Below are 15,517 nucleotides of genomic sequence, written 5' to 3' on the forward strand. Positions count from 1 at the left end.
CTCAGTTGTTGCCACAATCACATCTCATCAGTCAGCGCCGCTGCCCTTGGCTTTGTTGGTTGGTGTTGGGCAGCCACGGACCCTCTCGGCCCGATTACTGAAAAGGCTACTCCCTTTTCTGCAAGACTGACTCTAAGTAACCAAGTCCTCAGGAAAACCAGACTTGTAGAGAGAGCATTCATTTTGTCTCAATCCATGACTGTACAGAAAAAAACATCTGCTCAAAACTGCTGATGGCTTTGACTGTTCCGTGGCTTATTTATTTTTATTTTTTGCTATACTAGCCCTGATTTTTTTCCCCCTTTCATCTTCTTAAAGGAAATGGTTTGAGCTGATTAAAAAGTGGTTCATTTGCCTCTCTGTTCACCCATCTATCCATCCATCTATCCATCCTTCCTTCAAGCCAGCAGATTCCTTGGTAAAAATTCGAGTGTAGTCCCTTTGCCTTCAATATAAAACAACAACAACAACAACAACAAAACAAAAACAAAAACAAAAACAAAAAACAAAAAACAAAAAAAAATCCCAAAGTCCAAAGCCTTGAACTAATTGGCAGGAATTTGCCTAGGCATTTAGAAGTGGACTACAGGAAAGAGCCAAGTGTCCTGGCCCCCACTGTAGTCCCATCTTGAGTTGGCTTCTTTTAAAAAAGGGGCACTAGCAGATCTGGAGTTAGGAAGATAGAATCAGGAGGAGGAAAAAGAAGAGAGCTTAGCACTTGGAAGGAACAGCCAGGGCTGGGGATTGTTGACGAAGGGCCTGGGCCTACAGACCCTTCGGAGAGCCACATTTCACCAGGCACCAGAGGAGTCGGGCCTCCCTGGGCACCGCTGGTTCTAAATGCTCTTGCTCAGCCTGCCAGAGGCACAAGAGACAGTACGCATCTGTGGCCAGTCCTCTCCAGCACAGCACGGCACAGCGCTTTGAGACTTCTGCCAAAGCAAGTCATGCAAGAGTCAGACAGCATTTTGTCTGAAAGGGCACATAAGCTCTTCGCCCTGAGACGTCGGCCTAATATCCTCCTGATGCTGCGGCTCGGGGAAAGCTGCACATCAAACGCCGCGGCGTTCGGGGAGGAGGTGAAGCCTCCCGTTATACTGGAACATTCGCAGTAAGAAACAAAAGCATAAGAAGACTTGCTGCACAGGCCAAACCAGGGGCTTAGGTTTCCACTCACTAGAGTCTAGGAACAAACACAACCTTTCCAAACCATCGGGCGTCAGCTGGAAACCCTTACTGTACCCAGCAGCTAACAGTACAGTCAGCTTGAGAATGATTCCCCTTCGATGTGGCCCATCTCCCAGCAAAGGAGAAGGTGAAATGCTACAAGAGAGGACGAAAAAGAGGCCTATTTTGTCGTCACTGCGACTGTTACAGCTAATGCTTACCCAGTGCTGTCTTCGCCAGCTCCTGTCCTAAGAGTTTCACATTTATTCAATCATTTGAGCATCTTTATGAGGGCGCTACTACTATTATTAGCTCCTTGGTTCAGTCGAGGAACTAGGCACAGAGGGGTGAAGTAACCTGCTTCAGGGCGCGGAGTTGGTGGGCCTATGGACCTATGAACTCAATGCTGCTCTGCTGGGCTGTGAACCTCCATGCTAACCTCTGTCTCACTAAGAATTAAGAGCATAAGAAATGCCATTGTGGATAAGACTCCTAGTCCAGAATCCTTCAGTCCATCTACCCATCCATCCATCCATCCATCCATCCATCCACCAACCTACCCACCCGCTAGGTGGCAAGCACGGAGCTAGGCCCTACAGATACAACATGGTGACAAACATGCGTGCTGCGTCCAGCTTTGGTGGAATGTTCTGCAAGTTGAAAGCTTCAGTGGCAGCCTTGTGATCCCCATCATGCCCACTCTCCTGGCTGCAGCCAGCAGTGGGACCGGTTCCCTTGGAGAGCCAGGTCTGTAGTGCCCTTTTGGGGTCATTTCTGGACATGCAGTCTAGATCCCACTCCTCCAGCTCTTCCAGAGATTTTATATGTAGTTAATTTCTTGCATGAAATCATGTTCTCCTTGAAATGCTGAGAGTGATCTGCTCTCTGGCCTGTGACTGTGGCTGACATACTTTCCTAAATTTTAGGGCGAAGGGACGGAGTTAGAAGAAGAGGTGCCTCAGGTGCTAGCAGGGGTAATGGGAGTGGCTGTGAGAGAGGAGAGGGGTGCTAGAAGGAGGAGTGGGGCAGGTAGGGGCCCTGGGAATTCACAGCACTGGTCAGAGCTGGAATAGGAATCTGCAGCTAGACCAGGGCTAGTGCTTTCCTTGGTATCCCAGGGATCCCAGAACATCTCAACTAGACATTGTAGAAATAGCATGGAGCTAGATAGAAAGCACACTTTTTAAATTTTTATTTTATTTTATTATTATTTTTTTAATTTTTATTTTATTTTTCCTGGAGGCTTAGGGCTGAGGACCAAGTTGGGAGAATACCTAGAGAGTTGCCCAGTCAAGGCCCATCCTCAAAACTAGACACAGCTGGACTCTGACTCTAATGTCAATATTTATCTCTTTCTCATTATACATACTTTGCATCCCCCCAAATCCTCCAATATATGATGAAAATATATGTACTGCATTCAAGATGCCCCAACAAATATTCCTTAAGCATTCACTATATGGGAAATACCACTCTAGACCCTGAGGATATGGCAATGAACAGACCAGATCAAAATTCCTGTCCTCGCTGGGCTTACGTCTATGGTTGAAAAACTTTAAATTCAAAAATTATCAAAAAACCCAGACAGGTAAAAATCACCCATGATATCATCAAAAACTCGTTCTCTATCCACATAAATACAAAGCAGGAGGTCAGAGTTCCTCCTCGTCCTTCCAACCTTTCCTATCCCCCACAGGGTAACCATTATACAGTTTTCCTTAATTTTTAAAGACTTACTAAATGTACATAACCATATAGTTTTTATTTTATTTTTTAAATGAGGATAGAAAAATACTTGAATGATCTACATGATTGTTTTTTTTTTTTTTTCTTCATTGAACAGATCATAAACCTCTGTTTTGGTTTGAGTTCTCCAAGAAGCGGAGCCTGAGCCAAGGATTCACATACAGTCCTGCTAAGCACATTTGGAGTCATCTCATTCATTTTAATGGTCTCACAGCATTTCAAAGCATGTGTCTGTATCATCATTTACTAAATCCCCTTAAGATACACACATACTCCCCAGCTCGCCCCTATCTCCCACTCACTGACATTTAGGATTTTCAGTGAATGGGTTGATGGCATTGACTCACTGTAAGGGAGTAACCGCAGAACAGGGTTCCCAAGGCTATAACCGCAGAACAGGGTTCTGGGGTCCAGAAAATGACAGTGTTGGCAGCAGGGAGATAAAGTCTAGGAAATTTATCATCGTCCTTATCATGCCCGAGATTTATAGCTAATGCATGTTTATGTGAATCTGGCTAAACTAGTCACAATGGTCACAAAACTGAAAAAAGCTTATTACCTTAGTGGTTTATTTGCACTTTATCAACTATAGCAGCCACTTCCTTCTTGACATTCCTTGGTCTAAATCTCATCATAAACCATCAGTTCTGTGTCTCCTAGACCTAGTCCATACCGCTGTACTTAAGACTGGAGACTTTTTCAGTGACCAAACCACATACGATGAATGATCTGAGTGATTTTGTCTGTATTTTGTGGTGGTGGTGTTCTCAGGTCATTGAGCAAAGGATGGGAATTTATGTTACTAAGTTGAGAGCCAGTTTCCAAGGTCTTTCATATGTTGGTGGGTGATTTCAGATGCCCATCAGGACCATCAACCAGTATTTCTAGAGCCTCCATGAAATCCATGATACGGCGGGGAGGAGGTTTCGTATTGGGAGCCCAAACCCTGCATCTGGCCCTGGCCACCTGCGTGTCTGTGGCATGTCACCTGGCCTTCCTGAATCTTGGTAATAATGCTTCCCTGGCTTACTTCTTGTGAGGATCAAAGGACAAGCTGAATATGGGAGCGCTCTTCAAGTATCGGCTACTGTAAGACTATATGAGAGGAAGAGTCTGGATTTTGCTAGCTGTAGCAGATAGCCTTAGCTCCTGTCTACATGCCCAGCTTAAAGCACCAGCATCCTTCCTGCAGCTGAACCCCTCACTACGGCAGAGTCCCCACTAACAGCACACTCAGCTCCCCAAACAGTTGTAGCAAATAGAGTGGATTTTACTTAGATTTCATGGGGAGACGAAGGGGAAGATGCTTGCACACACTCCACTAATGAGCTTTCCCATCAGAAACATCTGTTTTTTCTTCAGCGCTCATCTTTGGCCACCAGGAACCTTAGTTCTGTCTCCATCCTTGTCCAATAGGGACGGCCCAGCTTCAATGACTCCAGCTCTTCTTCATTCCTTAAGCTTCCCTTTGGGTCTTTGTGGCCCTTCCCCCATCACTGAGCTTTTAATCTTGGATTCTCATACTATCTTCCCAATCACTGTTCAAAACACTCTTCTAAAGTTCCCCCACTGCCCTTAGCAAGTATGAGGGTGTGGGGGTGGGGGTGGATGTCAAATAAGAAAGGTTTTGCTGTCACATACTTCTTTTTTTCTTGCCACAGTATTATCGGTAATTTTGTTCAAGTTGTTCAGAATGTTTTGGGACTGCTTAGATCTAGAAGCCTGGGTATCACAGGCCAGATCCTCACCAGCACCCACAGTAACTAGGGCCCAAAAGGACTTGCCTAAGATTGTAGAATAAGTATGTGACAGCTACAGAGCAGTGGCTGGCCCCCAGTCCAGTGCTCATCTCCCTGCATCAAGCCTGTGGTGCAAATGAATCAAGAGGCTTTCAGACTCAGGCGAACTCAGATCTCTCAACTGGAAGGAGGCTTGGAGTTCATCTAGAACAAATCCCTCATTGTAGAGAGCCCATAATGGAAACCTTTTTTTTTTGCAGTCTCTGAATCCTAAAACTACAACACAGATTAGATGGTTACTTTAAAACATATGTACTTGCCTGGTGGGTATGGTTTCCAGGAACATACACAGACTTAAACTGTTTCATGAGATTCCGAGCTCCAGCGATATCCCGAAGCGAGGCAAAGAGCTCATCCACAGCAATTTTGGATTTGTGAAATGTCAGCTTAATTGAAGAGTCACAGCCTGAAACAATCCAGAGATATTTTCTTGGGTGAACAAATCTTTAAAATAAGTTTTAATCATGACAGCTGGAGCTTCGTGTAACACAGTTGGATTTTTTTTTTAACCCTATTTTACCCTGGCTGTTCCCCAGCAGGGCCGTCTTAATCATCTATGAGCAAGGAAACGTACTACAGGTAAATGCCTTTGACAGAAGTAGAACTCAGAATTGCCTGGGATGGCAGCCACTGGCTTCAGGCCCCACACTGTAGAAGCGTCACAGAAAGAAAGCTCGCTAGGGTCTGACTATCCTCAGAACAGAGCTGTGGGAAAATAGGGAGAGACACAAAGGAAAGTCCCAGACAGTGCTGTGATGAACCTCTCTTGCTTGAATCCCACCAGCAGTTTCCATAAAATAGAAGAGCAAGACTGGGAGGTTATAGAGCTGTTCCAGGAACAGATCTTGCTGGGATGGGCATCTGCCTAATGTGCCAACAAAGCATATGGTGTATTTCAAAAGGCAGCCCTTCAGAGCTGATAACACACAAAGAGGGCCTAATAAGAAGACTATTCTCGGCAACGATTCTATTTTTCTTTGACACTTATAATAGCCAGATTTATTCTCTATCTTGTTAGAAGCCCATTCAGGAGAGAAATGATCATGGAGAAGTCAGAAGTTTAAAAAATCAAGATCCAAGATGAGTTGTTTTTTTTTTTTTTGGCTGTCTCTAATACTCTGATACATTAACTCATTAATGCTCACGGCACCCTTACGAGATAGGAGCTATTATTTCCCCCACTTTAAGGACGCAGGAACCAAGGTTCAGAGTGGTTAAGTAACACCCCTGTGAGCATGTGCTGTCAATGCTCTGCCCACATCCCCTCGTCACCCTGGACGCACCACCCGTAGGTCTGGGGAACAGTTCTTGCGTACTCTGACTCTGCATGTCTCTCTGTTTGTCTCTGTGTTTCTGTCTCTGTCTCTATCTCTATCTCTCTTCTTGTCTGTGGGCTTCCTCTGGTTGTGGAAGCATGCTTTGCCTTTGTGTGGGGGCAGGCTGGAAGTCCTAGGAGGTTGGCATTCGTAGGAACAACCCAGTTTCTCATTCCCTGGGGGGACAATTCTGAATTGCCATCTCCAAAGCCTTTGCTCAGTCCCAGAAGGATGGAGACCTACTTGTCCCCAACGGTATCTCACTAATTAATGCAACTTTATTGGGTTTCCTTCCTTTCTTCCCCAGCTCACTTTCCTACTTCTTGACCATGCTTCCTCTAATAGCTTTCCAAATACAGTACCTGCACCCAGAATCCCTGTCACAGGACACCAGAACTTCCAGAGGCATTTATCTACATCTATGTATTTATTTAGATTTTATTTATTTATCCATGAGAGTCACACAGAGAGAGGCAGAGACACAGGCAGAGGGAGAAGCAGGCTCCCTGCGGGGAGCCCAATGTGGGACTCGATTTGGGACCCTGGGATCACGACCTGAGCCAAAGACAGATGCTCAACCCCTGAGCCACCCAGGTGCCCCTTCCAGAGGCACTTAAATACAAACAGCCTGGATCCAGAGCCTGTTTTTTTTTTTTTTGGGGGGGGTTCATGTACCATACAAATGAAAGTGTACAATCCAGTAGCTCTTAGTGTATTCACATAGTTGTATGACCACCATCAGCACAATACAAGAGAGGAAAGTCCATTCTTGGAACCATCACGCCCCTTTACTACCCTGTTCCCAGGCCCTGACACCACTGATCTGTGTTCTGTGTCTATGGATTTAGCATTTTTGGACATTTCATATAAATGGACCCACAGAATATATGATCTTTTGGGGACTGGCTTCTTTTACTTAGTACACTGGCTTCAAGGTGCATCCAGGTTGCAGTATACATCACTACTTCATTTCTTTTTATTGCTGACTAATATTCGCCATATGGCTACACCACATTTTATACAGGCGTTCATCAGTTGATGGGCATTTGGGTATTTTCACGTTTTGGCTATCACGAATAACGCTGCTGGTTTTCTATCTATATAAGGTTTTGTGTAGACCTACATTTTTCATTTCTCTTGACTATATATCTGGGAGTAGTACTGTTGCCAGAGAGTTGGCAACTCTGTGTTTGACCCTTTGAGGAATCGCCAGGCTGTTGTCCGAAGTGACCGCACCATTTGACACTCCTACCAGCAGTGGAAGAGGGTTGCAATTTTTTCTGCATCCTCAACAATGCTTGTCATTATCTTCTTGATTGATCCTAGTGGGTGTGAGATGTGGAGACGCTTGTTGATTCTGATAGGGAGAAGTTGTTTTTAGGGAATAGAGGTAGATCCAAACAAGCTTAATGTACGGTGGAATGTATCTAAAGTATACCTACTTTAAAGATCACCTACAGGAACCCGGCCACAGCAGACACAGCCAGGTGGCATGTGAGTCCCTGGCACACTGTATATAATAACTCTCAAAGGGAGAGCAAATTCTGAACCGTCTTTACCAACAACACTTTTGACATGGAATGTGCAGATCTTTTCCCCACACCTGCCGATTCTCTGATTCTCCAGGCACCCACTGAGGTCCAAAGATTCAGTTCAAATCTGACACTAAATAAAGTGTTAGTGGAGACCTTGCAGTTGAGGGACTCGGGTCCTCAAGGCTGTTCCCACTCCACACGTCAGATGCAAGTGCCAGATGGCCACTCCTGACAGACCGGCTACCAATGGAGGGTTCCTGTGACCCCTTCCTCAGGTTCAGCAATTTGCTAGGACAGCTCACGGAACTCAGGAAAGTGCTATTACCGGTTCATTACAAGGGATAAGAAGACTCAGGAACAGTCAAAGGGAGGAAATGCATAGTGCAACATAAGGCGGAAGGAGCACAGAGCTTCCCTGCCCCCTTGAGGTACTCTACCTTTCCAGCACCTTCATGTGTTCACTAACCCAGAAGCTCTTCCAAGCCTGTCGGTTAAGGGTTTGTATGGAGGTTTCATTACATGGCATCATTGATTAAATCACTGGCCATTGGTGCTTCACCCAACTTCCAGCTCCTCTCCCTTCGCTGGAGGTTGGGGGGTAGGGCTGAAAACTCCAACTCTCTAAACATGCCCTTGTCTTTCTGGCAATCAGCCCTCCATCCTGAGGCTGTTAGGGGACCCCAACCACCAGTCATCCCATCAGCATACAAGACACTCTTATCACTCTGGAGATTCCAAGGGTTCTAATAGCTGTGTGCCAGGACCTGGGGACCAAGACCAAATATGTCTATATCTTATTGTTCCTAAAAATGCTCTGACCAGTATTTAATTCTTGGTTTCCAGAAAATGTTCGACTCATGTCATTAAAAAAAATAAGTTAGGGGCACCTGGGCGGCTTAGTCAGTTAAGTGGCTGCCTTCTGCTCAGGTTATGATCTCAGGGTCCTGGGATGAGGCTCCAAGTCAGGCTCCCTCCTTAGCGGGGAGTCTGCTTCTCTCTCTTTCCCTTCCTTGCTTGTGCTCTCTCTCTTAAATAAATAAATAAATAAATAAATAAATAAATAAATAAAATTTTTTAGAAAAAAAATCAGTGTGGTCAAGCATAGTGAGAGAAAGCTTCCATGTTCAGTGAACTGTGGTGAGGGGAGGAGAGGCATAGAGCGAAGTCAGGAGCTCATGTGAATTCCCCAGAATTCTATGTCAAGCTTTATGGAAAGGAGCAAGTGTGTTGTTTTCTGAGGAGCATGTCCATAACTTCCTCCCGACTGTTACAGGGGCTCATGACCAAGAAGAGTTAAGAGCCACAGGTACCTAGTAGGTATGGATATCGCACCATGCTTACCCTCGGCATGGCAGCCCTAGCTGAGATAGATGTACCAGCGTGTGCTTTAGTCAATAACCAATAAGAAGAAACCCTGGAAGGTTATGGCTTCTCACTCATTCATGTAGCCTCTTTCCTTAAACTCTTAGTTGAGCCATTCAAAACATGGGAAATCCTATCAATTATATCTAAGTGGTGGACATTCTGTACTAGTCTTTGAGGTAAAAAAAAAAAAAAAAAAGGCATAAAACCAAGAAGAAGGCATCACTAGTTCCAATACCATGCACAATGTTTCAATTCTTCTAAAACACAATTCAGCTAATAGGCTTAATCTTTTTTTTTTTTTTTTTTTTTGAGAGAGAGAGAAATAGAGTGGGTACACAAGCAACGGAGGAGGGGCTGGGGCAGATGGAGAGGGCGAGATAATCTTTTTTTTTTTTTCTTAAAGATTTACTTAGTTATTTGAGAGAAAGAGAGAGAGAGAGAGAGAGCATGAGGGACAAAGGGAGAGGAAGAGAGACAATCTCAAGCAGACTCCCTGCTGAGTGTGGATCCAGAGGTGGGGCTCCATCTCAAGACCCTAAGATCATGACTTGAGCTGAAATCGAGAGGCAGCTGTTTAACTGACTGAGCCACCCAGGTACCCCCGGGCTAACTTTTTAAATTTAAAGTAAATTATTTTCTATCAAACAGAAAGATTCACCTGATTCTTCATATGGTCTGTTTCAAGTTTTTTTGGAAAGTGAGTAATATGAGTTTCATCCATGAACCGAGTGGAATAGAATCATCTACTGGATTATAGATTACTGAAAATTATAGACAAACTCATGGAAATTGTGGATTATGCATTAAATTAATGTATAATTGCAAAGAGTCAGCTCAACTGTGGAGCAGATTGACAGAAACACTGTTTACAGATCACTGGTAAATTAAGCTCAAAGGAACCCAACTGAAGAATAAGGCTATCACACCATCAGGAAGGAAAACACAAAGTCCTAAATTCACAAATAAAATAAAACTTTCCTGAAAAATAGTCAATTATTTTCATTGTTCATCCAAACTGCACATGAGCAACTTCTGTCCAAAGCATTAACTCTTTTGAATTATGTTCCGCAATGTACATGTTTCTGGGACTCCAGGCCAGTCTCAGAGCATTATCTGTACTTATATCAATCTTCACCAAAAGCGGGATTTACACTCACTTCCCCAAAACCTATAATGGGAGTTTAACACACACACACACACACACACACACACACACACACACTTTAGAAACGCGCATCAGAGAAGATAAATGACTTTAGGCCAGATCACACGGCCATCCCTGGCAAAGTCAGCGTTCACCATGTCCCGCTGACCACAACCCGAGCTCCTCCGTGTCCACTGCATCCCCCATCCAGAATCTCCTCTGTGAACGTGGCTCATCCCAGATTCACGCTGCCATCAGTAGCTAACGGTGATGTGGGCACAAAAGCTGCGACACAGGGTGACTTTTTTTCCGTGACATTAGTCGTAGCTACAATCGCTGGAGGCTCCCTGCGTCCTCACCTGTGCCTGGTGCTTCGCTAAGAAGTTTGCACCTGTCAGCTTACTGAACCTCCAGAGAGACACAACGAGGTAGGCACTAGGGGCGCTCCCACTTTGCGGATGGGGAAACTGAGCCACAGAGCAGGTAAGCGACACGGTGGTCACTCCACTGATGAGCAGCAAAGCTAAGAGTCAAACCCTTGCAGTCTGACTCCAGGGACGGTCCCGGTCACCACTCCGCTCTGCTGTCGTTCCCATGCGCTGCGACCACAGACAGAAAAGATCAATGACACTCTTCATTCAGCCTTGATACCGAAGAAACGCTTTTAAAACGGAGTGAGGAGCAAATGCCTTTCTTCCCGGTTAGACCTGTGCCCGTCCCTCGGGGTGGCTGCTGACGTGGTGCTTGGCAGTCATGCCCCGGGCCCGACTTTTGCAGGCGCACGAGGTGTGAGGTCCCCCAGGCAGGCCGTATCCCCTCCTCTGGATCTTCGCTCCGCAAGGCGCTGTATTCAGTTACTTCTAATAACCCGACAGCCCTTCCATTAAGCCAGCTTGGGAGATAACAGTGTTTTGTAAGGGAACTCTTAAGTGTACAGTTCCAGTCAATTCTCATTTAATCCACTTAGTTAAATAGATAATAAACCAGAAGCTGATCCTAGCCTTTAGCCAAGCACGGTGTGTGTAGTTCAGTTGCCTACGTCTTGATAAGGGAGGCCCCAGGTCCCTCAGGGCACCCCTGTGTTCTTCTAAAAGAGGGGATGACTCATTCCCCTGCAATTTCTTTCTCTGGAGGGCTTGGGGCTCTCCTGGGCAGGGGTCCGGTTACTCCTCGGAGCAATAAAATAGGGCTCCTGTGCCCATGGCTCCCCTCCCTCTCCGGCTGGTCCCCTCTCCCCCGTCTCCACTTACTGAGGTTCCTTAACTGCAGCAGAAAAAGAGAGAAAGAGAGAGAGCGAAGTGGTTTCCATGGCTCTGTTCGCTGCAGGAACCCACATTTCCCGCGACAACAAAGCGAAAATGAAGTGAGGCTGCATAGCTGACGTCCCCCTGGGAGGGCTGAAATGAAGCTGTGCCCCTCACTCCAGTCGGCCTGGTTCTCTCCTGTTTGCTCTCTCGGGGAGCAGGCTTGAAGCCTTCTGGCGCTCGGGGAACCTTTTCAAATAAGCCCCCTTTCCATACGTCGGGTACTAAGGAAAATACAGCGTCTCCTGACCAGGAGGCTGCTGTGTGCAAGGTCTTTGTCTGGCCTGGAGCTGAAGCAGCCCTCATCCGAGGCCTTCCAAAACACACACGTGAGCGCACATGCACACACGAGCGCACACACGCACATACGTGCCCATGCATGCCTGCGCACACACGCAAGCAGAGGCAGGTCACTTCGTCACTTGCGTGGCTGGGTACGTGGGGGCGGGTAAGGCATGGCCATAATGGGATTTGACATGTTTCCCCCTTTAGCAGGATGACTGTCCTCCCAGGCCAAAAGGTCCCTTGCATCTGATCGGGAAAGAGCTAGGGTCAAAAAATACGTGAACCTCGTCGAAAGGCCCTTTTCTCATCTGGACCCAAGTTATCGAAGGCTAGCTTGATAGTTACCCTCCCGCGGGCCCCGAGTTGGCGAACATCAGGCCGCTTCAGGGGGCCCAGCTCCGTGGGCTCCTGGGGCAGTGAGAGAAAAGGTCAGCTGCGAGTGTGACTGGCCAGAAAGGACAGAGCCCTGGGAGGTCATGACCTCCCCCATCCATCCAGCAGCCTGACATTGCCTTTATCTCCCTCTTCAAACCATCATTTCAAAAATAGGGTCTTTTCTCCTGGCTCTCACTAAATGTTCGGCAAATGAGAACAAAACCAAACAATATAAACAGCCGAGGAAACCTTAGCAAGTGCCATCGCGACTGGGATCTTTTAGGGAGGTTGGGTTACTGCATAAAACCACTCTCGTGTAGGGCAGTCCTCATAAGCATAAAGGTACAAGTATAAGAAAAGTCAATTTTCGAAGGTGGTTGGGATGGATAGGTGATTGTGAGTCCTTCATTTCTTTTTTTTTCTTTTTTAAAGATTGTATTTATTTATCCACGAGAAATATACAGAGAGAGGCAGAGACACAGGCAGAGGGAGAAGCAGGCTCCCTGAGGGAAGTCCCATGCAGAACTCGATCCCGGGACCCCATATCACGTCCTGAGCCAAAGGCAGATGCTCAACCACTGAGCCACCCAGCTGTCCTGATTGTGAGTCCTTCAAACAGGGGATCAATTTTGTTTAAAATTAAATCACAAGGGCAGCCCGGGTAGCTCAGCGGTTTAGCACCGCCTTCGGCCCAGGGCCTGATCCTGGAGACCCAGGATCGAGTCCCGCGTCAGGCTCCCTGCATGGAGCCTGCTTCTCCCTCTGCCTGTGTCTCTGCCTCTCTCTCTGTGTCTCTCATGAATAAATAAATACAATCTTTAAAAAAAATTTATAAAATTAAATCACAAATGTCCATTTATTCACTATTCTTTGAGGAAAGGCTAAGATCCTCTCTTTGAGTATTATCTGTTGAACACAGTTCTGCCTTTAAAAAACCCACCAGGTATCATGTACAATTTCTAACTCGAGTCCATTTCAAGTAGAACAAGAAGTCAGAGACATCTGCAGCATGATCTGAGAGCAGGGTGCTTCTAGATTTTAACTCTCTCCCTCAGTCTTTTACAGTCACCTTGTTCACACCTAGTCCAAAAGGGATTTTACAGTGACTCATCTTGACTGAGTCTTTCATAAAGTCTTCAGTTCGGTTTTTACTGAAACGATTTTCTTGTCAAGTTCGTATCTCATCCCGAATGCGGGAACATTTAATTAAAGTTTGCAACTTAATAAGAAGCACGACTGGCATAAGCAGGCTTTTGACTCTTGGGAATCACACCACGCAGCTGGGAAGAACAGATGTGCCCGGCACATGGAGATGGCCCTGGAGCCACGAGGGGTCAGAGTTTTGGCATCAGTCATTGTATTTTACGGAGGGATCGCAGAATGTCAGTTATTCTGGTGAACGGGTCACGTGGAAGCTGGTTGAGAATACATGAGTTATACACATGTTATTTGTAGTCATCATGTTTATACCATATACAAATGAAAAAGGTGTATATATAAGCGTATTTCTGAGGTTCCATGCTTATATACAGGCAATTGTATCAACTGTACTAATCAATCTCCCATTTGATGACCTCATGTGACTTTTAAGTTCTTTTACTATAAAAAAAAATCATAATCTGGGTTGTCAGCTTGAGCACTTACAGGGCTGATTCCTTCCTTCCTTCCTTCCTTCCTTCCTTCCTTCCTTCCTTCCTTCCTTCCTTCTTTCTTTCTCTCTCTCTCTCTCTCTCTTTCTTTCTTTCTTTCTTTCTTTCTTTCTTTCTTTCTTTCTTTCTTTCTTTCTTTCTTTCTTTCCTTCTTTTCTTTCTTTTCCTCTTTCATTGTAAAGTCCTGCATCTATACCACACGGCAAAGGCCAGCCACCTCGGCAGGTGTGGAGCCGATGGTGTAAATATGAAGGGTGTGTTGGTGAGGCTGGCCTAACAGAGAAATGTGGAGTCAGAAATAAACAGGTGAGGCCACGGAGGGCCCAGGACGGGGCACATGGGGGCTGACCATGTCCTGAAGTCCTTCTATAAGCTTCTTCTGGGGCTCCCAGTCCACACGGATCCCGTGGCCTCTTTGTTCACTGAATCCTGTTCAAGGGCCTGAAATCTCCTGGCCTGTGGCCTAAGTGATGGCTCACATGGCAAAGGAGGAAAGGAGGAGGGGCTGCCATAAGCTCGGGAGGGAGCAGGGGCGCTCCTTGGTTTACCACGGGTTTCTATCTAGCACGGTGCCTGGTTCACAGGAGCACCCACTAAATATTTCTTAAATAAATGAATGGGGGAAATAGGGAGGCGATAGGAAAGAAGAGTTGAATCAGACCAAGCGTGTTATAAAGCAACAGCGCGGGTTCTTGAGGAGCTAATAAACTATCTCCGCAGGAAATTTCAAACAAAGAGCTCCCCGATGGTTTTGAGCAATTGCAGCCTACATTCGTAAGTGGATCAGCTCCCAAAAAGGCTACTTCAGAAGAGCAACCTCAATTGACCACATAAATTCTGAATGTTTAACAAGCAAAACGAAACTCTGCATGGTTTAGAGAGACCTGCGTATGAGAGCAAACTTTTAAAAAGAAGAAGAATGAGGAATACAGACTTCAGAGAGACGTGGTGACCTCTGCAGGGCGGGGTGGTGGTGGGAGTAGGTGTGTAAGCAGCCCCCTAAGATAGGGTGGTGGGGTCATGGGTGTTATTATATAATTATGCTATATACCATATATCAGACAACCTTTTAAATGTATCAGCTATCATCTTAAAAAATATACCAAAAACAAAAACCAGTCACGCCACTTTTTAAGCCTTCCGGCAAATTCGGGTTTTTAAAACCGTTGACAAAAGTAAGAAGTGACAGCTGCAATCTTTGATCATCAGGCAGGTCTGGGATGTGTCGTGGGCTGGGAAAGACTTGTATAGTCACGAGATGATGTGACTGCCCAGAATTCTAGCCTGAGCTCTGAGGCTCTTCCGTGAAAAAAAAAAAAAAAAAAAGGGTGGCAGGGAAGCCTGAAGGAAGAAAACCCATCAGGAATATGCTTTGGAACTTGCATTTTTAATGGCAGGCTGCAAGGTCAAGTTGGCAGCCAGGCCCAGAATGCAGGATGCAGGCCGTGGGACAAGCAGCCCTTGATGCTGAACGTCCGTCCTGCTTCAGGACGTGCCAAGGAGGCGGTGAATCAGACAACCCTGGTTCATCACTGGAACGAGGAAAGAGCCCCTACTCTTTCAAAACACTCCAAGATGCCTCTGAAAGATCTCTCTGAGGCAAGCTTTTCTGACTGCCCTAACTATAATCATAGTTTCTTGATCTTAAGATTTTGTGGTTACGTAAGGGAGGCACGAAGGACTTTGTAAAAACTGTTGCGATCCTGCATCATATTAAATAATACAATTGCACCTGCTGGTCATATGTTATCCTATTAAATCGAGCCAAATCACCTTGAACAAAGAGACCCTCAAGCACATACCCTGTTTGAGGTGATTTCTTGGAAAAGGCA

The 15,517-nt window shown here is 45.8% G+C and overlaps 1 protein-coding gene across 4 annotated transcripts in view; it reads right to left on the reverse strand.

The window, feature by feature from the left end:
• The window catches only part of SCFD2 (sec1 family domain containing 2), a 413,781-nt gene that overhangs the window by 30,370 nt on the left and 367,894 nt on the right, over positions 1–15,517 (reverse strand). For all 4 annotated transcript variants that reach the window (XR_013352219.1, XR_013352220.1, XR_013352221.1 and 1 more), the window contains exon 6: positions 4,973–5,118. Coding sequence is in view for 1 of the 4 variants with exons in the window: in XM_077847997.1 (XP_077704123.1) it covers positions 4,973–5,118 (146 nt within the window). In the remaining 3 variants the exon portion in view is untranslated. The remainder of the gene's footprint in view (positions 1–4,972; positions 5,119–15,517) is intronic.

Source organism: Canis aureus, chromosome 14 (genome assembly GCF_053574225.1).
Source record: "Canis aureus isolate CA01 chromosome 14, VMU_Caureus_v.1.0, whole genome shotgun sequence".
Lineage (NCBI taxonomy): Eukaryota > Metazoa > Chordata > Mammalia > Carnivora > Canidae > Canis > Canis aureus.